The sequence below is a fragment of the Lutra lutra genome, chromosome 7, assembly GCF_902655055.1.
Source record: "Lutra lutra chromosome 7, mLutLut1.2, whole genome shotgun sequence".
Lineage (NCBI taxonomy): Eukaryota > Metazoa > Chordata > Mammalia > Carnivora > Mustelidae > Lutra > Lutra lutra.
The window spans coordinates 47,057,996-47,082,556 of record NC_062284.1 but is presented as its reverse complement, the minus strand read 5'-3'; the positions used below and the strand labels follow the sequence as shown (position 1 = coordinate 47,082,556).

The 24,561-nt window shown below is 47.1% G+C and overlaps 1 protein-coding gene across 2 annotated transcripts in view; it reads right to left on the bottom strand.

Moving 5' to 3' along the window:
* MAP2K1 (mitogen-activated protein kinase kinase 1) overlaps nucleotides 1-24,561 on the bottom strand; it is a 79,628-nt gene that overhangs the window by 35,601 nt on the left and 19,466 nt on the right. For both annotated transcript variants that reach the window (XM_047739199.1, XM_047739200.1), the window contains exons 2-3: nucleotides 4,184-4,394; nucleotides 2,691-2,837 (exon numbers count right to left, since the gene is read on the bottom strand). In XM_047739199.1, coding sequence (XP_047595155.1) covers nucleotides 2,691-2,837; nucleotides 4,184-4,394 — 358 coding nt within the window. The remainder of the gene's footprint in view (nucleotides 1-2,690; nucleotides 2,838-4,183; nucleotides 4,395-24,561) is intronic.

The window sequence follows — 24,561 nt, the reverse complement described above, 5'->3', positions numbered from 1 at the left end:
TCACAGGGTCTCCATGCCCCAGCGGCTCCTGTGGCACCCTTCACATCACAGGCAACACAAGTAAGTGTTTGTGAAGCTGAACCCATGCTAGCTAACATAAACCCTGACTGGCTATAAGCGCCAAAAACCACAGAGACACAGGTGTTAGCGGGAAGCAGGACCCCTAGAGAAGAGCTTGCTGCTCCAAACATTTCTCGGCACAGACGAGAAAATCCTGAGAGAGCCTAAAATTTAAAGAAAGCAGACCTGGTCAGAGACACTAGTCAGAACTGAGCTCACCGACATTTACTCGTTATAGAACTTGGACTAATTACTAAACTCTCAAGGCCATGTTCCCTGCATCTACCACCTTAGGGAGGGTGGTCCACACTGTGCCTCACAGGAGAGGGCTGATGGGATTAATAATTTCCACGACATGGAAAGGACTCGCCAAGTGATGGAAGATGGGAGAGCTAGTCACTATTATGTCTAGCCATGCCGCCACCTGCCTTCCATTATTACAGTAACACCTACGAGGGAAAAGTCTCCTCTGGCCATTACCCCCAGCCTCTTCCCCTTCTAGTTCTCAAGGACCTCCCCTCCCAGTTACCCATCTTCATCCAAAACTCCAGGCAAGAGCTAGAAAACCAACCATCATCAGCACAAAGCACCCAAGAAACCCAAAGCATAAGGGACAGCCCCCTCCCCCTGCGCCACACCCCGCCAGAGGGAGGCTAAGACCCAAGGGGAAAATATCAGCACCCCAAGATTGAGGGAGGACCAAACCAGACATATTTACGTGCTTCCCAGAGGCTGCTGCACTCCCGTTCAAGCAAGAGGAAGGAGAGCTTTCTCAGTGACCTTCAGGCACGCAGAAGATGTTTCAGGGTCTGCGTTCCACACGGCTCCCCACCAGTCAGCAGATGCCTCCAAAAGTGTGCACGGCACCCCCCAATCGTTCCCATGAAGAGAAGTTCAAAGTAATGGGGCACCGGCAAAGGACAAACCTCCCTGGCAGGTGCTCCTGGAGTTCATTAAGGCCAGGCCCTGGAGCTGTCCTTCCAGAGGTCAGGGCAGGAAGGAAGTGCAGCTGCTGAGGGACACTTGGCCTGCCCAAGAACTGAAAGCACAGCAGCCAGAAGTGCGCAGACTGGGTCACGTCAGCCCTCGTCTCTGAGCTGTCAGCTCCAGTGAGAATGAAGTGGGCACTACTGTTCGCAGAAGCCAGGCCTAGAGTCAGTGCCCCAAGACTGACTCCGTTATCTTCCCTAATCCTTGAAGACTCATCTACTAAGAGGGAGGTAGACAAATGGCCATTGTACAAAAGGAGGAAACAAGAGAATCAGAAAGAAACATGCCCAAGGTCCCGAAGAGAAGGTGACAGTCTGTAAACAAGTCATTATTGAGCACCTGCTGTGTGCCAGGACTATTCTGGGCACTGGAGACACAGTGGCAAACAAGACAGTGTCTACTTGGATTTTTGTGGAGAAGGGAGATATGAATAAACATCTCAGATTCCAGGGCACCTGGATGGCTCAGTCACTAAGCATCTGCATTCAGCTCAGGTCATGATCCCAGGGTCCTGGGATCGAGCCCCACATCAGGCTGACTACTCAGCGGGGTGCCTGCTTCTCCCTCTCCCACTCCCCCTGCTTGTGTTCCCTCTCACTCTGTCCAATAAATAAATAAAATCTTTTAAAAATTAAAAAAAAAAAAACAGCTCGGATTCCAAAGTCCCCTGTTGGCTCATGGGGACAGGGAAAAACAGCGATCACGAAGCCAGCTTCTCTCTCTGAAATTCTAGCATCCAGGATGGAAACAGAGCCTCAATCACTATCCAGGGGATTCAACAAAGTACTGGCGTTGGGGTCCGACAGCCTTGGTTTAAATTCTAATTCCATTAACTAGCTGCAGGACCTTGGGCTAGTCATTCATTTTTCTGGGCCTCAGTCTCCTCATTTGTAAATGGCAGATGATCTACCCAGCCAATGAGGTTATTGAGAAAATGCAGTGAAGTATCAATCTGTGTTAGGCAGTACATGACGGGATATATACCCGACACAGTAATCTGTATTAGTACTGCTAACATTATTATTGCTGTGCACTGTTACTGTTACTATTACTATTACTGTTAGGCCCTGGGAAGACAGGAAGGGACTCCAGGCAGCTAATGGTACAAAGACTGGTAACTCAGGTCCACACAATAAATCTGTAAACGCCCCCTTATTTGCCCCCTCTGATGTGTACCAGGTGGTGTTACTTCTCTGCACCCCAAAAGAACCCCTCCAGACTGTCCTTAAAGCAGATTACAGTCTCTGAGCATGGGAATGTCTCATCTCCACAACCCCAGAACTGGGTGCCTAGCACACAACACTGCACATCATAAATGGATTTAAACTACACTAACCAGATTTTACCCACATCAAAATCTTGGGGGCAAGAAAATTGGGAGATGTGCTCTGGGCATTCCCACCAGGGTTACCTGGTTGCTGTCACCTCTCTTTGCAGAGAGGAGGGGATCTCAGAAAGAGGCCTGTTGTCTTTGGTTATTATTCCAGCTACTACAGTCACACTTCCCAGATGTCCAAGACAGGGATATGGATGCAGGGAGGAACGGGGAGGCAGCCAGTCGCATCCCAAACCAAAGACGAGCCCAGAGCCATCTGACTCCCGGGCCAGAGCCTGGAGGAGCCTGGAAGACTGCCACATACCATGTGCTCCATGCAGATACTGATCTCGCCATCGCTGTAGAATGCACCGTAGAAGCCCACGATGTAGGGGGAGTTGCACTCGTGTAGAACCTGCAGCTCCCTTATGATCTGGTTCCGGATTGCAGGTTTGATCTCCAGGTGAATGAGCTGGGGAGAGAGGTGGGAGGAAAAGAGTCTTTAAAAATACACAGAGGCATGAATGCATGGATGGATGGGAGCGTTCTTCAATGCTTAAGCTCTTAAAGGCAGCAAGAGAGAAGACGGGCACGGTGTAACTTTAAGTTTCCACCTGACCAAAGCACTCAGTGCCAACCTATCAAGGCAGGTATTACTACTGGAGTAGCTGGAGCCAGGGGAAGGCGGCTGTGCCTCTGCTCCTAGAGCCAAGAGTGAGGAAGAGGGAAGCTTACCCCTCCCAAGAACAAAGCTGAATGGAGAGTTCCCTCCAAAAGGACCTGTGAAGCTGAGAGATGAGGGGAAAAGCAGCCTTGAGGACCCGGGTGACACCCAAGGGCTGTGGGAGTGGAAGGGTATAAGGAACTGGGCATGTGGACCTCAGCTGCCCAGGAGATTGCCCCTTAAGCTCTGGGGCCTGAGGTGGTGGACAGCCAGCCGGGGCCTCAGGTGCCACCTTATGACCCCCTCACACTGTCCCTGGTTTCATCCAGGAGACAGGTTGACAGACACATCCGCCATATGAAATGGGTAAGGAGTAAGACAAAGCCACCAGCAAGGGTCACAGAGAAGGAGTGCCAGAGGACACGGGAGTCGTGGTTATCACGGTGGGCTGGAGGAGCTAGCAGAAGCCAGACAGGAGGTGGGCAGCGGAGAAGCCAGACAGGAGGTGGGCCGCGGAGACAGGCACTGCTTGAAAGAAGGAAGGAGGGGCCCAAGCAAACATTTGCCGACGGGATTAAAGCTGGTGGGCCAGGAAACACGCAAGAGCCCGGCCTTCCTATAGCAGGGGCCACATTCGGAAAGAGGAGGACCACGGGTGGACAAAAGTCCACCTCCAACACCGGGGGCTACATGGGGCCATGGCAGGGAGCAGAGATATCACACTGCAGGGAGATGCAGGAGAAGTGCCCACAGGGCCGGAATGCAGGCAAACAATTTGAAATCAGTGTCTAGTGCATCGCTGCCTGGCTAAATGAAAGTGTTTTCTCCTGCACGGGGAAAATGCAAAGAGGCGCCCTGCATTCTTTCCAGAGCACGCAGAAGGCTAAGGAAGGTCACCAGCAGTTCTTTTCCAGTCTGGGGGTGGGGATGAATACACTGACACGCCACCAGTGCATTTATCCTATCAACTCACAGATAACAGGAGCTCAAAATTCAAACAGCACAAACAGGTACTGAGTGAAAAGTCAGTCTCCCTCCCACTGGCCCCAGGCCCCAGATCTTTCAAGAGCTAATCCCATTACCTATTCACCAAGGCCCACCTGATTCAGCACCCCCACCTTTTTTAAATTTTTTTTAATTTCAAGTGGCCTCACCTTTCTGGCCATGACCAGGCCTGATGGCTTGTGGGAGACCTTGAACACCACACCACCATTGCCCGCACCCAGCTCACTGATCTTCTCGAAGTCGTCATCCTTCAATTCCCCGACCTTCTGCTTCTGGGTGAGAAAGGCCTCAAGGCGCTTCCGCTGCTGCTCATCAAGCTCCAGCTCCTCAAGCTTCTTCTGCAAGGCCTCCAGATTGGTCCTGTCCCAAAGAGGGAGCGTGAGTTAGAACCGACATCAGAGGGGTTTCCCCCAGAGAAGTATCTGTGTGGTGGAGAGTTCCAGCTCTGGGGCCAGACGGAGAGTGGACACAGGGGTTCTGGGGGAGGGTTCCATGCGCGGTGGTTCTGGGGCCTTCACTACACCACCCAACACCCCTCGCCAGTGACACCCTTTTCCTTTCGAGGCCTCAGTTTCCTCATTTGTCAAACGAGGGAATTAGATCTCTCTCACTATGCTGCAAGTCTACAGAAGGAACCAAAGAATCTGCTAAAATCCTGAACAAGCCACCTTCATCTGCTTTAAAATCCCCCTTCCAAAGGTCCTTCTAGTATTGGATTTATTAAGCTAACACCCATACACAAAATAAAATCTATTTCCTAAAAAAAAATCTATTTCATTAAACTGAAATCAAACCAAACCATAAAAACAGGCTCTAAACTGAATGGCAACAGCAGAAACTCCTCTCTAATGCAACCAGGTCAGGAGCCAGGTTAATCAAAGCAAGGAATCCTAAAAATATATACCTAAAGTTTTTATTTTTGCATAATATATATAAATGTGCATTTATTCACCCATCTTCTAATGTAGGTAGGACAAGGCCCTCTCTTTGAATAAAATTCCACTGGTAAGAGCCCCACACCATCCTCTCACATGAACCAGAACAATACACTATCATTTCCAATGCCTGATTCTTTAGAGTAAAAACGTAGACACAGAATATCAAAACAAGGGGCGCCTGGGTGGCTCAGTGGGTTAAAGCCTCTGCCTTTGGCTTAGGTCATGATCTCAGGGTCCTGGGATCGAGCCCCGCATCACATCGGGGGATCGAGCCCCGCATCACATCGGGCTGTCTGCTCAGCAGGAAGCCTGCCTCTCTGCCTACTTGTGATCTCTGTCAAATGAATAAATTTAAAAATCTTAAAAAATAGCAACACAAAACTGTTAGTTTTAGGATTTCCCTCCATCTTAATGCTCACCTAATTGTATAATAATATTTAGTGAGCTAGACTTACTGAGTCTTTCCAGGGCTTTTAATTAGTGGTCAAAGGGGGTGGGGAACCCACTTCACCTGCAGGTGTGTTTCACCAGTTTATCTAATATTTAAGTATGTTACATAATTACAATGCCAGCCACAACCATACAAACGACTCTGGGAACAAACCAGCTCTTGGTAAGCACATAATTTCACCAGTGGGTGCAGAGGTGAGTGGGCAGGGCAGAGTGGCCTGTGAGCTGTGCATTCAGCACACTGGTGGGCAGTACTGAGTTTACAGAGAACAGATAAGCATTCGTTACTCCGGGGAACTCGTGAAGGAGACAGTGGTAAAGAGCTTCCACTGTGTTTCGGAAGCCCTAAACAAACACGGCAACAAGACCATCATTACACATCAGAAGGCTGGAGCCCGCTCCCAACATACACGCCCCACCTCTGAGCTTCGTGGGTAGGAGTAAGCATCATCTTCCACCCTTCATTCATCCTCTTTTCCAACTCTCAAGAAGGCAGGGAGATCCAAACCCTCCTGCCTCCCTGGTCTATGGGAAGATGCAACACACCTTACAAATAACAGTGTACTGGCCACAGAGGGCACCAGGCTGTTCTCACCAAGTGTCCTCACTGGGGGCTCTTGGGGAAGGAAGGCTGGTGCCATGGACTGAACTGTGTCTCCCTCAAATCCGTATGTTGAAGGCCTAGCCCCCAATGTAAGTATGTTTAGAGACAGGACTTTTAATAGGTGATGAAGGTTAAATACAGTCATGGGGGTGGAGTCATAATCAGATAGGACTGGTGGTCATTAAGAAGAGAGGTGGCCTCCCTGCCTCTGGGCACACACCAAAGAAGGCCCTATGAGGACACCAAGAGAAGGGCGCTGTCTGCAGGCCAGGCAGAGAGGCCTCCCTAGAACCCAACCACACCAGCACCCTCATCTCAGTCTTCACGCCTCCAGGACTATGAAAAAATACCTTTCTGTCATTCAAGCCAACCAGTCTATGACATTTTGTTATGCAGCCCCAACAGACTAAGACAGCTGGTAATTCTCATCCTGCTGAAAGGCTCAACTATGTCTCACAGCTGCCCCGGCCTCTCAGGGGTAGGGGCCCAGAACCAGTATGGCTGGGAGGATACTGTGCACACCTTCAGGTTTCCTGACTCTCAAGAACCCATCAATGACAACGTCTGGAGACACCTGTCAAACGCGGACAGACCCCACAGCTAAAGCTTCAATGAGGTTCCGGCTGCCTATAGGGCTCAGCAGTCTACTCCAAGGGCTTCTGTTAAACACGCATGCATGCTGGGCAGGTGATGGGGCGGGGACTGAATGGAAGGAAGTCATTCTCCTCACAGCACTGTGTACTGTTACACTTGCTCATGCGTTTAATCTTCAACAGAGGAAAAACGCAAGCACAGATGGGTAAAGTGACTTGTCTAAGGTCACACAGCTACTAAGCAACAGAGCAAGGATGGAAACCTGGGCAGAGAGAATCTCTAATTTTAACCATAATGCTAGACTACCTCTTCAAAAAGTTCAATACTTTCAAGGAAGGCAACGTGTTGACAAGGGTAAGATCCTAGCAGGGGCCTCTGTGACAGAAGGGCTCGACTGCTCATAAAGATGGGGCACCTCCACAAAGCGCCCTTTGCTCCAGATGCAATCCTGCCTACCCTGCATGCACATCAAGTTCAATGCTGCCTTGCAAGTTAACACTGGCCACAAGAAACCCCACCCAATAGGCAAAAAGAAGAAATGCTAACTCTGCTCATTTTCCCGACTTTGTAGAAACCAGTAATTCTCCCACCATCCGGAAGAAAAACTTAATCTGGCCTTCCTCCCTCCTCAACCTGTCTAACCACCTACCCCACCAGCTAAGGAGCTGGCTCCTCACTGGTGCGTTCAGAAGGCTGAGCCACAGAGGGACACAGTAAAGACTCCACACTGATTTGCCCTGACTTTCCTGATGAACGGGGGTGAAATAGCACTGCCAAGCTGACAAGTCATTAGTAATCGGGAATCCCAGATCCTTACCCTGACTGCTAGCTATGCGAGCACGGACTGCTCATTTAACTCGGACACATCTCCGTCTTCTCTCCTGTCAAATGGAATCACAACTCTATGCTTCCTTCACCAGGGGAGGACCAGAGCAGAAAACCATGGGGAAGAACTATGGGATTCTGGCACGCTTCTACACTAGTGTCAGGGCAAGTGCGGGTAGGCTGGAGGTCGAGGAGGGGCTGCCAAGGCAGCAACAATGGAATCCAGAAGTCACTACCTTTTCCCTTAACAATTCTTTTTTTTTTTTAAGTTTTTTTTTTGTTGTTGTTGTTTTTAAGATTTTATTTATTTATTTGACAGAGAGATCACAAGCAGGCAGAGAGGCAGGCAGAGAGAGAGGAGGAAGCAGGCTCCCCGCTGAGCAGAGAGCCTGATGCGGGGCTCGATCCCAGGACTCTGAGATCACGACCTGAGCCGAAGGCAGCGGCTCAACCCAATGAGCCACCCAGGCGCCCCTCCCTTAACAATTCTTAAAACTCTCGAAAAGTTTCTTAAAAGAACTGTTGCAGAGGATGAAAGACAAAGGGTTTTATCTGAAGGTGAAAGGACAATCCTGGCATCTCAGCAGCTTTCAGTACTCATTAAATAAGAAATCAATCAATAACGTAGCTGTGTTTAGTACTGTTTCCTCCCGCTCGGGGAGTCAGTGATGTTCCACATGGTTCCTGCCCCGCCCTACCCCAAGCTGAAATGCTTCCAGCAAAGGAAAAGGGGGGCCTGTCACTCCTCAACCACACCACCAGTCTCCACATCTCGGAGGACCAGAACCTGTCTCTTGCACAATCTTTGGTTTTAACTGAAATCAGCAAAATCAGGACTATGGATCAAGACAGGGCACTGGAGCTCAAAACAATAAATATATCTCTCTATCTCACACTCACACACACACACAGTCCTCCGGGGATCAGCTGTGATGTCTGCCTCCCATCACCCCATGCACCACAGCAGAGAGAAAATAACTCACAGCAACATGAATTCTGCACCGTGGCTGTCTTACAATAAACACAAGTGCATCAAGATACAAGAAAATTATAGGTTTGAAATGGGAAGGCAGAGAAGAGCAAGAAATGTGGGGAAAAACAAGGGTTGTCTTTGGTGTTCTGAAAACACCAAGGAGGCACAATGAAGTGGGTGGAGAAAGGATGATCCTATGGGCAAGAACATCTCCTTCCCTCTCCCTCATCCCACCCATCTGCTAAGCCTAAAGGCGCTGCCACAACTGGAATCTTGCATTTGTGGCTCCTGCATTTAAACCAGGAAGCAGCATAAAACGTAGCACAGGGAGGGACCTCTAAGACCCTACTGGACCCATTCTACAGGTGAGGAAACAGAGGTCCAGAGAGGTCAAAGTCACACGACTTATGGGCAGCTAGCTCTCCCAATTCCTAGAACAGAGCACCTTTCAAGGCCCCACACTGCCATCGCCAACCCTGATGGTCACTGAGATGGAAAGCTGACCTAAAGGAATGATTTAAGGGGGAGGGAGATAACATCTGGACAACGGAAAGGGGTCGTCAAACTGCCACACCCCAACAGAAATGGGCCACAGCAGCATGTCAACACCAGCCAGCGGTCTGTCACCAGCCTGAGCCTTGCTCTAGCCTGGGTGGCAGGCCCTGCCAGGAAGGAGCCCAGAGGGAAGAGCAGAAGATGACAATCCGTGACCGTGCTGGAGCAGAGAAAGGGTCCCAGCACAGGCAGGGGGTGTCCTCAGGGAGCTCAGGGACTCGGGAAGTTTTCTCCCACTGTGACATTGGGCAGGGAGGAATGCTACTGTGGCTGGGAAGAAAGAGGGCAGGCAGAAGACCCAAGCCAAGGGCAAACAGCATCAAGAGACTGACTGCAACCCCTCCAACCTCACCCTGTATGACCGCCATCTGTGAGATCCTGGGCAAGCTACCACCCTTCCTGGCACTGTTTCCACACCCAGTTTAAAAAAAAAAAAAAAGTACAAGGGGAGGAGGAGAGAAGGGAAGGGGAGAGTTGTCTAGTTTGCGGTCTCTGGGATCAAACCACGCCCGTCAATGTGACAACCAGCTGAGGAAGTAGAGTAAGACTGAGTGTGTGTTCATGTTGAAAAGCCAAAGATCTTCAAGAGAAGGGATATGGGGGGGAGGGGAGAGAGAGATGAACTGGCTTTGGGTTCTCTACAGAGTCGAACATGGAAGGGGGTATGTGGGGGTTACAAAGAAGGTGCCTGGGTGGCTCAGTTGGTTAAGTGTCTGCCTTTGGCTCAGGTCATGATCTCAGGGTCCTGGAATGGAGGCCCACAATAGGGCCCCTGCTCAGCAGGGTGTCTGCTTCTCCCTCTCCCTCTGCCCTCCCCTGATCATCTCCTCTCTTTCTCTCAAAAATAAGTAAGTAAAAGTATTTTAAAACAAATAAACAAACAAAACAACAAAGAGTCTAAGAGAGGAAAGAATGGGCCTGAAGGGGGAAGGCACCAAGGGCCAAAGGCACAGCTAACTGATTCCAGACTCCACCCCAGGCTAGCCCATCAGTGTTAGGGAGTGCAGTTTAGGCTAGCCCCAAAGAGCACGGTGGAGAAGGGGTTCTATACCCTTACCCCTCAAACCTACAGGCCGCTCTGGGAAGGGCTGCTCAGCTCACTAGACAATAAAATTCTAGGCTTACATAAGAAAGAAGCCAGATGGAATAACAAAATATGTGTTCTTCTGCATCTATGTCAAATTCAAGGAAAGGCAAAACTAATCTACGCAGTTATAAAGCATAAAAGTGAACACGCTTTTGGATGGGGGCAGTAACCAGAAGGGACATATGATGGTTAATTTTATGTGTCAGCTTTGGCAGGGCCACAATGCTAAGGTATTTGGTCAAACTTTATTCAGAAGGTTTCTACAAAAGTGGGGTTTGTGGGGAGGGGAAAGAGATAAGAATAACATTTAAACCGGTCAACTTTGAGTAAAGCAGATTACTCTCCATAAATGTGGAGTGGGACTCATCCAGTCAGTTTAAGGCCTTAAAAGAACAAAAATTAACCTCCCCAAAGAAGGCAGTGTGCCAGCAGACTGCCTTTGGACTTCTGTGCAAGTCTTCCATGGGTCTCCAGCCTGCCAGGCTACCCTGCAAACTGTGGACTTCACAGGCTTCTGTAGTTCCACAGCCAATTCCTTAAAAAGTTGCAGTCAGGTCAGTGTCTGTCTGTCTCTAATCTCTCTCTCTCTCTCAATTTCTATTTCTTCCTCTATGTATATGCCTATATCTTGGATGCTGTGGTCTGATTTCTTTTTATTCCTTTCCTCCTTGTGTCTCAGTCTGGATACTTTTTTTTTTTTTTCCTCCAGTTTAGATTATTTCTACTAACCTATCTTCAGGGTCACTGATTCTTTCTTCAGTTGCCTCCAGTTGGCTGACAGACCCGCTGACCTCCAAAGTCATGTTTTTAAAATTTTCTAGCATTTTCACTCATCTTTGGTTTCCATCTCTTCTGAAATTCCTCATTTGTTCATGTATGTTGTCCATAATCATAGGTTATTTTAAAGCCCCTGTCCATTCATTTCAACATGTGGGCCACCTCTGAGTCTAGTTCTATCAATGGTCTTATCTCTTGTAAGTTGTTTTTCTCTCTCTCAATTCCGTGTCTTTTAACATTGCACTGAATGGTACACACTGTACTTGGAGAATACAGGACTGAGGGACATCATCTTTATGCTCAGAAATGGGCACATTCTTCTGTCGTGCTGTTACCATGTATTCGCTGGGAGCTAAGCTAGGTTTGGGTTTTCTGGTGAACACTGGTAATCTCCGTACACCACAGGCTGCCGATTTCTCCAGCAATGAGTTTTATCTTGCACTCCAAGTGGAGCCTGAGCTGCAGAGAATTCTTACCCCCACTCAGCGTTCCTAATCCTCCCTCAGCTTTAAACCGTCCCGTGATGCCTGGCCACAGAGTGAGATCTTTCCTCCTCATGCCTCTGCCCCTCCTCCAGAGATTGAGTGCAATTACTTTTACATAACACCCTCACATCATCTCTGTGACCACCTTTTATTTTTATTGCATCATTGGCTTGAAGTGCCCTTAGCTGTCTGTATTCCTCTCCCTGTGTCACAAAGGACATTCTGGTGCCGAAACGCATGCATCCTCAGAGAAGGCCTGCAAAGATAAAACAGTCCATATCGTCTCAAAGAAAAAGGCAGTGAGGATGAGAAAAGGGTCAGTGGAGTGTACATGTGGACAAGAAGAAATGACCAGGGCCTCAAGCTGTACAGCCTGGGAAGCCAGACACCATACCTATGGTAGCAATAGGGAAGTTCTCTCCAGTCCTGGGTCAGCCTCAGTCTTAAACAGGCCAGGCAAACAGGGACTTGCCCTCCTCTCCATGGCAACCAAAACGACCTACCATCTGTGGCAGTTCTTGGGCAGGAGAAAGCTTCCTCCTCCACCTCCAGCCATAGACCTCTACTTTGTGTTGGTGTTGAACCCAGCTTTGGGCTTAGACTCTTAAGCACCTATGGGAAGACAAACTTTAGTACAGCTGTTCCCCTGCCTGGTTCATAATGTGCTTCACTGAATTTAGCAGAAGTAATTTTTTCCCTTTTCCTTGATGCTGGCTGCTAATGTAAATCGTTTCTTGGCCGCCTACTCTCCACTGCTTGCTGACAGACGTATAGGTGAGCAAAGTCTCACAGTTGTTCTGGAAAGCAGCCCCCAGATCCACCTCCAGGGCCAGTGACATATGTAGGAATCAGCTGCTTCTGGGTCAGCACAGAGCTGGTCTTTCACAGTGGGACATAAAACTACTAGAAAAATAAAGAAAAAAAAAACAAAACATGGCATGTGGCTGCCATTTACTCTTTGCTGCAGAAAGTAAGTGTGAAGGCTTTGGGAGTCAGAAGACTTGGGTCCAGCTCAGAAAGCACTCAGTCTGTCAACTATTCATGTTACTTTACTCTCGCCTGTTCTCACAGGTAAAACTAGGTGGTCTTTAAAGTCCTTTTCAGTGCTAAAATTCTCTGATCCTAAAACCAGATTCATCCTGCAGTTTTCGAAGAACAGAACTTTACAGCTAAGTCCAAGGGCCATGCGTCTCTGCGAACATGGCGGCCACTGGCTTCCCAGGCCGTACAGCTTAAGGCCCTCGTCATTTCTTCTTGTCCACATGTACAACCCACTGACCGTTTTCCCATCCTCACTGCCTTTTCCTTTGAGACGATATGGACTGTTTTATCTTTGCAGGCCTTCTCTGAGGATGCATGCGTTTCAGCACCAGAAGGCCCTTTGTGACACAAGGAAAGGAATACAGACAGCTAAGGGCACTTCAAGCCAATGACGTGATGAGAAATAAAAGGCTGTTGTGGATGGGGTGCCTAGCTGGCTCAGTCGGTAGATCTTGTCTTGGGGTCATGAGTTCAAGCCCCACAATGGGTATAGAGCTTCCTTAAAAAATAAATATAAAAAAACAGTTGTTGCAGAGATACCTTAAGAATGGAATGTAAAAAAATGCTGAAATCATTTAAGGTGCTAAACAAGTATTTAATAGTATTGGTTAGTAAGGGTAACATTTAATTTGCTAGTCCTCCCTATTGATTTACTGAGTACTGTGCGGCCAGTATTCTAAGGTAGATGAGGCCCTTTCATCTAACACCACCATGATGTGATCACCACTGACAGCCTCATTCTACTGATGAAATTCCTGCATCTTCATGTTTTCATGTAATAAATAATCTGGTAAAAACGTACAATGTAGTTGAATACTGCCCTGGGGCGCTGGTGTGGCTCCGTCAGTTGAGTGTCTGACTCTCCAACTCTTTGATCTCGTGTGAGTTCAGGCCCAGTGTGGAGCCTACCTTAAAAAAAAGAAAAAAATACCGACTGTACGCCTCTCACTGGTTTCACCACCACGCCCAAAAAAGGACTGGGGCAAAGACAGTTTTGCAGGTCCCCTAATTTTCTCCAGAGGCCTGGGACACAGCTCTGCAGTGCGGGAGATGCTGGCATCATCAGCCTAAGTTTTATAGGAATAGAAGCCCTGAACTGGTTTGCAACGATAAATAAAATTTAGATAGCAAAAAAAGGAGAGGGGCGCCTGGTGGCTCAGTGGGATGGGCCTCTGCCTTTGGCTGGGGTCATGATCTCAGGGTCCTTGGATCGAGCCCTGCATCTGGCTCTCTGCTAAGCAGGAAGCCTACTTCCCCCTCTCTCTCTCTGTCTCTCTGCCTACTTGTGATCTCTCTGTCAAATAAATAAGTAAAATTTAAAAAAAAAAAAAAAGGAGAAAGGGTGTTCTAGTGTGCTCTGCCCTATAGAAAATGGAGAGTAAGGCTATGGTGAACAAAAAAAGTGTTAGAGGAATGTCACGTTAAAAAGAGGGTCCTGGGAGCACCTGGGTAGCCCAGTAGGTTAAGCCTCTGCCTTGGGCCCAGGTCATGATCGAGCCCCGCATCAGGCTCTCTGCTTAGTGGGGAGCTGCTTCTCCCTCTCTCTCTGCCTACTTGTGATCTCTCTCTCTGTCAAATAAATAAAATATTAAAAAAAGAAGAAGAAGAAGAAGAAGGTCCTGAGGGTCAGGACAAGTGTTTCTCTTTAATTTCATTTTCAATCAAGTAGCTTCCAGGCCAATCAACAAATGTGCTTCAAAGTCAAGAAAACAGGTTTAATTAAGAAAAGATAAACAGGGGCGCCTGGCTGGCTCAGTCGGTAGTGTGTGCAACTCTTGCTCTCACGGCTCTGAGTTCAAGCCCCACACTGGGTGTGGAGCCTACTTAAAGAAAGAAAAGAAAAAGGATAAATAATCACATATTCCTACCCTTAGAAAACCCAACAAAAGCAAACAAAACCCAAAAACACTTCCTGGAATCAAAGAGCCTTCTGAAATGACACAAACTGCCTTCCCATAGCGTGTTTCTGCAGAGAGTCACGCTGAAAAACACACGCACACACCCACACAGAGGAACCTCTGGAGTGACAGGACCACCCACTCCCACAGACTCTTCTCAAATATTGAACAACATCCTGAGTCGGAGAGGGGGTGTTGTATTGTTGCTTGAAAGAACTGACAGACTATGGCTTCTTCAGCTCCAATGGACAAAATTTGTTCCATATTAGCCACATATGAATTAATTTCTAAAGGATCAGTCTTTCGGAGAAGTACCAAAAAAAAAAAAAAAGTGATGAAATTTGGAGACAGGAGAGTGGGGTTGGGGGAGGCGGTGGGAATCAGAAGATGGAGGATGAAGAGGAATAATGCTGTTACTTGATGAGGACAAAAGAGGGACATAACTGTCTGATAAAGAATGAAATTTAAGAGATTCTTAAATGCTCACCATATTATTCCCATTAACTCACTTCATCCTCATAACATTAAAAATTATATATGTTGTTCCCATTTTACAGAAATGAAATGGGGGCCAGGAATGGTTAAGACCAGGTAGGCCTGAAACTCCAAAAGTTATCTTCTCTCCACACCTTGGGCAGAAGAGTTCAGGTCCTTCAAATCATCAGCCAATCACACCTGTATTTCCTGTTAGTGACTTATTTCCTTGAGGTTCCTGGAAAGGCAACAAATTCAATCTACCCAGAGAGGAATTCCTTTCAGAGGAACATCCAAGGCTGAGTCATCTGGAGGGGGAAGGGAAGGACATGGCCCAGGTGAAGCATGCCAGTAGAATGAGTAAAAATTCAGATGGCCAGAAGACAGCCAGGGGCCTACTGAGGGTGGTAGGGTGGAGAGGAGGGGGAGGAAGTCCTGGAAGGGAGAAAACACCATGGACAACCCAAATGAAACATCCATGAAATATGTGGTCACCATCCGAGGAACAAGGGGAGCCTTGGGTCTGGTGGTGGCCACACAATAGGTGTGTTCCTGAAAGGACCAGCTGGTTGATTGTGGCCTTAGACAGACGATGTATTTGACCCCACCCAGTCCCTCCTCTTAAGATGACTAGGATAAAGACCTTTTTGAAACTGCCTATAGGGGCGCCTGGGTGGCTCAGTGGGTTAGAGCCTCTGCCTTCCGCTTGGGTCATGGTCCCGGGATCCTGGGATCAAGCCCCGCATAGGGCTCTCTGCTAAGCAGGGAGCCTGCTCCCCCCACCCCCCAACTCTCTCCCTGCTTCTCTGCCTGCTTGTGATCTCTGTCTGTCAAATAAATAAATAGATAGATAGATAGAAAGAAAGAAAGAAAGAAAGAAAGAAAAAGAAAGAAAGAAACTGCCTATGTAGGGGTGCCTGGCTAGCTCAGCCAGGAGAGCACGTGACTCTTGATCTCGGGGTTGTGAGTTCAAATCCCATGTTGGGCATGGCACCTACTTTAAAAAAAGAGAGAGAAAGGAAGAAAGGAAGAAGGAGACCGCCTATGTAGTAATAGCCCGTGCCACTCTATGACTTAGCAGTGCAAAGCTGCTCTTCAATGAGAGACAGAAGTACAGGACCCAATGTGACAGTCATCTTGGACCTCATAACCCAGAACCATCAGATCAGTCAGGTCCCCAGGACAAAAAGGGACAGAGCCAATGCTCAGAAGCACAGCTAAGGCAGGAAGATACAGTCAGAGGAAACAGAGATTGAAAATCTGTCTCCAATTCAAGTCCACACAAAGAAATCATCAATTCTCCAGACCTGTTCCTTCCTTAAATACATGAACACACGTTTATGACAGCTTGGCCCTTCTCCTTAATCAAAGTACCCACAAGAGGGGTCAGCAAACCTCACCTCTGAGAACACATCATCTCTGGAGGAAAAACCCCACTCCCTACATCACTGTCTGGCAATGAGCAACAGAAGCTGGTCTCAAGACCACAACTAGAAGTCCGTACAAGTGCTCGCTCTGGAGAAAACTACTAGTCAGGCCCTCAAATCAATAGCAGTTGGCCTGTCAGGGTCAAAACCTACCTGGCAGAAGGAACATCACAGACAGAGAGAACCAAAGCTGACTGTGCTGGCATCTGTATTCTGAAAGTGGGGGAGGTAAATGTTTGTGCTAACAAACCCCCACACAACAGAGGCTACCAGAGGACCAGAAGGCTTGCCCATAGTTTAAAAGGGCCTGATCCTCAGCCACAGCACAAGCAGAAGCAGGCCAGAACAGCATGTAGAGTGGAGCTGGAGAAATGATTTATGCTGCAGAGTAAGATGGGAGAAGCCTATTTGGAGAGTGGCTGTAAAGTGAACCAAGAGGAAAGGAGGCACCATGGCAAGGGGCAAAGGTCATTTAAGACCAAAGCTAGTTACCACCACCAGATGTTAAGCTGTCTGTACTGCTAGAATGTAATACACCCTCCCTACCCCAGACCCTCAGTCCAATCTGCTGTGCACGGAAATAGCTTTGTGTTTATTTCATTCTTATTGTTGTTTGGTGGAAACCAGGAAAAAAAGGGCCAAATTCCAAGCTGATTCAACACAGAGCAACAAGAAGAGAAAAAACAAAAAACAAAAACGGGAGCCACAGGTCCCAGAAAAGCAAAAGTGACCATGAGAATGTAAAGCTGCAGGACTGCTCCAATCTAGAGGAGGGCAGGGGAGGTTGAACAGACATCTGCCTTATACCCATTGACACCCACAGCTGTGAAAATGCAAGGCGGCTTTATCACGGAGCCGCCACTGTGAGACAGGCACGGTCTGCTCGAGGCTAGGAGGGTACAGATGAGGAAGACTTAGGTCCCTGCCCTCACCAGGCATTGTGTGTGAGTGTGCGTGTGCGTGTGTGTGTGAAAGAGACAGAGAGAGAGACAGAGAGAGAGGGTGACTGGGAGATAAAGATATAGAGATGATGGGGCGCCTGGCTGGCTCAGTCAAAGTATCTGTCTTCAGCTCAGGTCATGATCTCAGGGTCCTGGGATCAAGCCCCACACTAGACTCCCTGCTCAGCGGGGAGCCCGCTTCTCCCTCTCCCTCTGCTGCTTCCCCTGCTCATGCTCTCTCTCTCTGTCAAATGAATAAATAAAACCTTAAAAAAAAAAAAAGGTAAAGATGAAAGAAAGAAACAGGGATCACACTGCAAGCCAAACACAGGGAAGGATACCAATGACTACAGGGTAAGGTAGACCATAAGGCTGAAAGTGAGGAGGGCAGAGGGGCCTTTGAGAACAGAGGTAAACCTCCCAGTTCCATATAAGATGAGGAAGGGAAAGAGAAGGTCAGCAAATTGTAATGCCCAGGTTTAGTCCTGAAGGATAACCCAACTGTTTGCAGCAAGAGAAAAAGCACTGCAGGCTTGGGCACCAGCATGAAAGTTACAGGCCATTCTAAGTGGCCAGAGAGTAGGTGCATCCATCCAGAAGGGTGGACAGATGAGGCCAGAGGGTAAGCTGGGGCTAGACCACAGTACACCAGGCTAAACAATCAGGTTTGAGGAAAAGGAAGGGATGTTGGGGAGATGTTGGTCAAAGGGTACAAACCTGCAGTAGAAGATGAATAGGGCCTAGAGACATCATGCACAGCACAGTCAACAATATTGTATTATAGACAGCAAAGTTGCTAAGAGATTAGATCTTAAATCTTCTCACCACAAAAAAAGACATAATTATGTGATATGATACATATGTTAGCTAAGGCTATGGTGGTAATCATATCACAATACATGTATCAATCAGCATGCTTATATGTCAATTATACCTCAAAAAAGTAAAAATCTTATGTTTAAAAAAAAAATTTAAAAGAGATGGTCCCAGCACACCAGCCTAGAATATTCGCCTCAGGGTGTTCAGGGTTCAGCAAACAGCAGTCTGACATCTTAGCTCTAAAAATGCTACAAGTTTTTTGTTTTTATTTTTGTTTTAAAGGTTTTATTTATTTGACAGACAAAGATCACAAGTAGGCAGAGGGGTGGGGGGGGGTAGGCAGGCTCCCAGCTAAGCAGAGAGCCCGATGAGGAGCTCTATCCCAGAACCCTGAGATCATGACCTGAGCCAAAGGCAGAGGCTTAACCCACTGAGCCACCCAGGCACCCTTTTTTTTTAAATTAAAAAAAAAAAATTTTTATATGCCATAAGAACACTTTTTATATATTTAAAAATCTAAAATACATGCAAACCATCACAATGTGAGCAGGATGCAATTTAAGTGTGTGGTTTTGGAGTCAAATCACCTATAAGGTATACTGTGCTTGGGCAAAATAGACCTGCGGATAAGTGCGAAAATTCTATTTTGGAACCTTCACAGAAATGGAGTCAATAGCTCTGCATCTCAGAAGACATACAAGTTTCCTTGAGACAAAGAGTATGTAGAAATCTGAACTTTAAAAGCAGCTGAGCTCAGCTTTCCAAATCCTTGGAAGCCCACAGGGCTCCTCTTCCAGATAATTAAACTCTCATTACCTTGTCCAAAGACAGACTTAGAGAAGCCTTTACTGGTATTTCTCACACTGATCTATTGTCCTGGATCCAATTCCTAAACCCAACAGTGATCTGCATTACTGCTATTTATACAATCCATGTACAAGTGGTGGCTCTTTTCCAGTGATGCCTGAAGCTCACCAAATTCAGTTCACCTGTTTTCTTTCCTACATGCCTTATGAATCCCAGAGGCTATTTTTTATTCGCAAAATTGCACTGTGAGTAATTTACCTCCAATGTACAAACCATGCTTTTACCAAAAAGAACCAAGATTATGGAAACAACCCTAAACTTGAAGTCAGGAGCTCTGGAGCCAGTTAATAGGCCATCTAACCCTGAACCTTGAAATAAGACCACACTCTTGTCCCTGTATCATGAGGGACTGTTAAGAGCACCTGGACAGACAATGGGTGAGAATGTGTTCTAAAACAAGTAAGTAAACACATCAAAGAGACCAAAAAAACCCCAAAAACCTTTCTTCTAAATTACTCTAGGTTAGGGGTGGTTGGCTAGAACGTGTGACTCTTGATCTCAGGGTTCTGAGTTTGAGCCCCATGTTGGATGTAGAGATCACTTAAAAATAAAAGCCGATAAATAAAATGATTCTTGGTTAGAATTAGAAGACTGTGACTGTGATGACATTTCACATTAACTGTGAATCCTCAAATAGCATTAAATAACCGATGATCAAGATTAGAAAACAAAATCTACTAAGACAACACTCCACTGTGTATTAAATTTGAGGTATTGTGGAGAAAAACCAGAAAACTGCAAGACCATCATCATTCAGCATTCTTTGGGCCTTGGTCGCCTGGGGTTAAAATTCTACAGGCTCTGGCTGGCATTCAAAGGAGAAGCTTGTTCTTACAGTAGCAGATAAAAAGATTTGTCCACCGAGCTCTTCCTCTTCACTTCTCCCCACCCACTTCCTTTTCTTCCAAAGGAGAACGCGCTCATTTACACACTGGTTTGCCACATCCTGCCTCGGAAGCTACTTCCTAGGAGCTGCTTGGGCTATTCTGAGAGGAGCTTTAACTCCTTCAGGCCCCCAAGCCACTAATATATTTATGACATCCTCACCCACCACAGTCATTTACAGTCTAGTAACTAGAATCCATATGGTCATATAATACTCCCAACTTCCTTCATGCTGTGCACTAAATGTAAACATTTGACCTACAGCAGAGTCCGGCAGGAGCCACATCCCTTGGTCCCACCTGGGGGCTCCAATTGGTCCAGCTTTGCTTAATCAGTCAAAAAGGACAAAAAGAAGAAAGCAACTGACTCTTGATTTCGGTTAGAGTCATGATCTCAGGGTCCTGGGACCAAGCCCTACATCAGGCTCTGCACTCAGTACAGAATTGGCTTGAGGAGTCTCTCTCTGTTTCCTTTTGCCCCTCGCCCCACTCACACGTGTGTGCATGTTTACTTTCTCTCTAAAATAAATAAATAAAAATATTTTTTAAAAAAAAACAAGAAAGGATTCAAGAAGAGCTATAAGAAACTCAATGCACATAACATTTTATTTGATATCAGGGAAAACCCAATGAAGCAAATCCCCTGTCCCACATGAGCTCTGTAAGCTAATACCAACATTCATTCATTCCACATTTATAGACCACTCACTACACACCAGACCTGGACTACAGATGGGGCATCAAAACAAAGCTATTAGTCTCCAAAAGCTCACAATGAAGATAATGAAACAACAGATATACATGAAGATCACACAAGCACACACACACTCCCAAGTAGTTCATGGACAATTCCACCAGAAGTTTTTTAAGGGAGACCAGGCAAAGTTTCATGGACAGGATAATACTGGACTTCAACCTTAAAGGAGAGGGTAGACTTACAAACAGTGGCAATAAACTTGACAGAGAAATCCCAAAGAAAATGTACAAAGTCATGGGTAACATTTTATTGAGTGCCTACTATGATTTAGGTGTTATGCTAACGACTTTACACTTAACCCACAAAACAACACTGTAAGTTAGGTATTATTACCTCCCCCACACTTAACTAATGAGGAAGCTAGGGATGCCAGACCTTAGGAAGTCCAACTGACAGAGCTGCTCAGGGGTGGAGGGCTCCAGCCTCGACAGTCTGCCTCTAAGGATCACTCCTCCAGCACAAAGCAAGAGCGCCCACTAAGTTCCAGAACAGAATCTGTAACTGTGGGGAAGCTGGTCACAGAATTAGAAGAGGAGCAGGGCACAATAAAGCTACTCTTTTCCCCTTAAGGAGGCTTGAGATCTTTGTAGTCAAGAAAGAAGAGAAAGATACATTTTTTAAAATCAAAAAACACTAACTACCTCTACATGTAAGATCCTGTACAGAGAAAATTATCTCCTGCTGTGTCACAACTGCTACACACATCACTCCCGTGCAGGTCGACTGGGCCCCACTGGCTGGCCAGGCACGTGTGTCCCTCTCAAAAGGTTTCCACTTAGACAAAGAGTATTGCCCCGCCCCTCAACAGGGGAGGACCAGAGAGCAGTCAATGGCACACCAGTTGCTGAGCTCCCAGCACACCCCAACTCCAATGACAGGAGAACATAGAACAATGAAGCTTCTATGAGAAATGAGAAGTATTTTTCAAGCTCCAGGCTTGGACCTTTTGTACGTTTTAAAAATCTTCAGCAGTTCTTGGGCTATATGTCTTATCTGCCGTATTTGAAACGTCAATATATGGTGATTTTTAGAGTCGAAGAGCCAAACATATACTGTTAAGAGAGAATCGTCAAGACTTTCATGGCCTTACCAAAGACATGTCAAGAGATGCTGTTAAGGGTTAAGAGGAAATGAATTCACTCTGTGCTGGGGGCATTTAACAGTAAAGAGGTCCACTTTATTCACTCTAAACAGAACACACAGACTCTCCCCCAGCGGTAAAACAGAATCAAAGGGCAGTAAAACAGAATCAAAGGGTGGGTGGTAGGGCGGGGTTGAAAACAGGAGCCCGGCACTAGAGAAAAGTCAGGGGTCCTGGATCACCATTCAGGCTGTGGCTCAGTAGCCATGAGCCGCCTGGCCTCTCTGGGCCTCAATCCCTTCATCACACATGCAGGAGGACGACTATGAAGACCTTCTCCATCTGTAACATTTAAGGATAGACAAGCAGTGATCCTCAGGGGAGAAAGAATGAAAGGTGTTGGTGGTGAAAAGGATGATTAATACAATGTAATGCTATCCTGGGTCCAGAAATAGGCTGGCTTAGAGCTGCATTCACCTTATCAGCCTACATTTATTAGGGGGGTGGGAGGGCTGGTGGGTGGGAATCACAGCCACCCACAGTGAAATTAAACTCTGTTCCCAGATGAGTTCTGCTGAAGTGTGATTTATCCAGAGAGTGTTAAACAACTCAGCGGCAGTATGAAACCATGTTACCGAAATTGCATTACTGCACAAACTTCACTTTTCCCCAAATGTGATTTGCAGAGAAGATGCAGAGCTGAGAATCCTGTGTCCATGACCATCTGTCCTATCCCAGTCCCTGGAGAGGCGTGGGGGGAGAGTGTGAAAAGCCACAGGTGCCGTGTATATTCAGCCACCAGTGTCACATATCCATCAAGGAGCCCAACATTTGCTGGGGATAAGTGTTCAGCCCAGCAGGCAAAAGAGGCTCACTGATGCATCCGGCTCCAAACATTCCCTGAGCCTGCCCTCTGTGCCAGGCAGGGGGGTGAGGGAACATCAGAGAATAGGGAAGATGTCACCGCGAGTATATGCTCCCCAAATGTCTCCCCTCTGGGCAAGGAAGGGGCTGTTGGCTGAAAAGGAAGTATAGAGGACTATACGCACTCTTTGCTGCTGGTGTGAAATAGACAAGACCCTTAACCAGAATCAGTTTCCTATCTGTTGAGTAAAGGTAACACACATCCCACATGCCTCATGTGGCTGAATGAGGAAACAAAGGGATTAAAAACGATGAGGAGCGGGGCACCTGGGTGGCTCAGTGGTTAAGCCTCTGCCTTCAGCTCAGGTCATGATCTCAGGGTCCTGGGATCGAGTCCCGCGTCGGGCTCTCTGCTCTGCAGGGAGCCTGCTTCCTCCTCTCTCTCTCTCTGCTTGCCTGTCTGCCCACTTGTGATCTCTCTCTGTCAGATAAATAAAATCTTTAAAAAAAAAAAAAAAAAACGATGAGGAGCGGGGCACCTGGCTGGCTCAGTTGGTAGAGCATGAAACACTTGATCTTGGGGTCATGAGTTTGAGTGTTGGACAGAGAGATAACTTAAAAAAAAAAAAATGATTATACAAAGCCTCACAGAACAAATGCTATGATTATTACCAACACTGTGACCTTCTTGTGCCAAAATATTAAACTGAAAATAATCAAAATAAGTCAAAGTCAGGATTGCAAGGATTATGAGCAGAGCCTTGACCTCTGGAGGAGTGTCAGGACTTAGTCGCTCGGCAAAATTTCACCAAACCAGACAGCAGGGAGCATGCCATGCACTGGAAATAAAGATGAATAAGACCTAGTCCCAGGTTTCCCTACTTTCAGTCCAACTGGACAGAAGTTCCACACACAACTATAGTGTGATAGGATGTGTACAGAGCACCCTGGAGGGTGGAAAAATGACCACTGCCTGGAGTCAGGGGGAGGCCAGGTCTGTGACAGATTTTCACAAAAGGTGACCTATGGGCACACCTGGATGGCTCAGGTCGTGATCTCATGGATTGTGGGATGGAGCCCCGCACCAGGCTCAGCACCAGGCTCAGCAGGGAGTCTACTTGAAGTTTCTCTCCCTCTGTCCCTCCCCCAACTCATGCTCGCTCTCTACAGTAAGTAAATAAATCTTTTTTTAAAAATAAGATGAAAGGTGACCTACAAACTGAGCTTTGACACAAAATTAGGATTGCAACATGGACTGAAAGGTAGAGAAGGGAATTCCTAGAAGGCAGTCTGAGCAGAGCCCTGGATGCACTGGGGAAGCCGTCTGGATGAACTTTGAAAATGTAGAACTCGGGGCGCCTGGGTGGCTCAGTGGGTTAAAGCCTCTGCCTTCGGCTCAGGTCATAATCTTAGGGTCCTGGGATCGAGCCCCACATCGGGCTCTCTGCTCAGCAGGGAGCCTGCTTCCCTCTCTCTCCCTCTGTGCCTGCCTCTCTGCCTACTTGTGATCTCTGTCAAATAAACAAATAAAATCTTTAAAAAAAAAAAAAGAAAGAAAATGTAGAACTCAAGAGCCACCTAGAGCAGAAGCCCCAACATCTGGCTTGAAGCAAAGGAGTATTACCTTCCTTCTATGTCAGTGTCTACCCCTCCCTATTCCTACACATACACACACACACACACACACACACACACACGTGCGTACGCACGCGCGGCCCAGGAAATCCTCTTTAAACTCTCGAAGAAAGCACAGCTGCTTCTTGTCAGGCAGATGGTGGTCCTGGAGAAGCTAGAAGTCTGTGCTGGGATGTACTGTGTGGCAGTTTTTTCCTGGGTACCTTCTGCAGCCTCCCGTTTCACTGAAAATAATTCTTTTGCTTCCTCCCTCCAAATTGCAAGTATGCCCAGCATTGTCTCTATTCTGCCTCTATTCTTTATTCTGGATAAAGAACAGCTGAAGAGCCCCATCACTGGAAGTGCTTTGGGAGGTGAGAATTCTCCTTCTCACCTGACGGGGAATCTAGTCCTGGCCCTTATCAGTCCTAATAATCATAAAAACCAGTTTACACACATGGAGTGTCTGCAAGTCCTTTCTGCTGGGTATGTGTCATTATGCCCATTTTACAGATATGCAAACAGACTCAAGGATGCGAAAGAACTTGCACAAGATCACTCAAGAGAGTAAT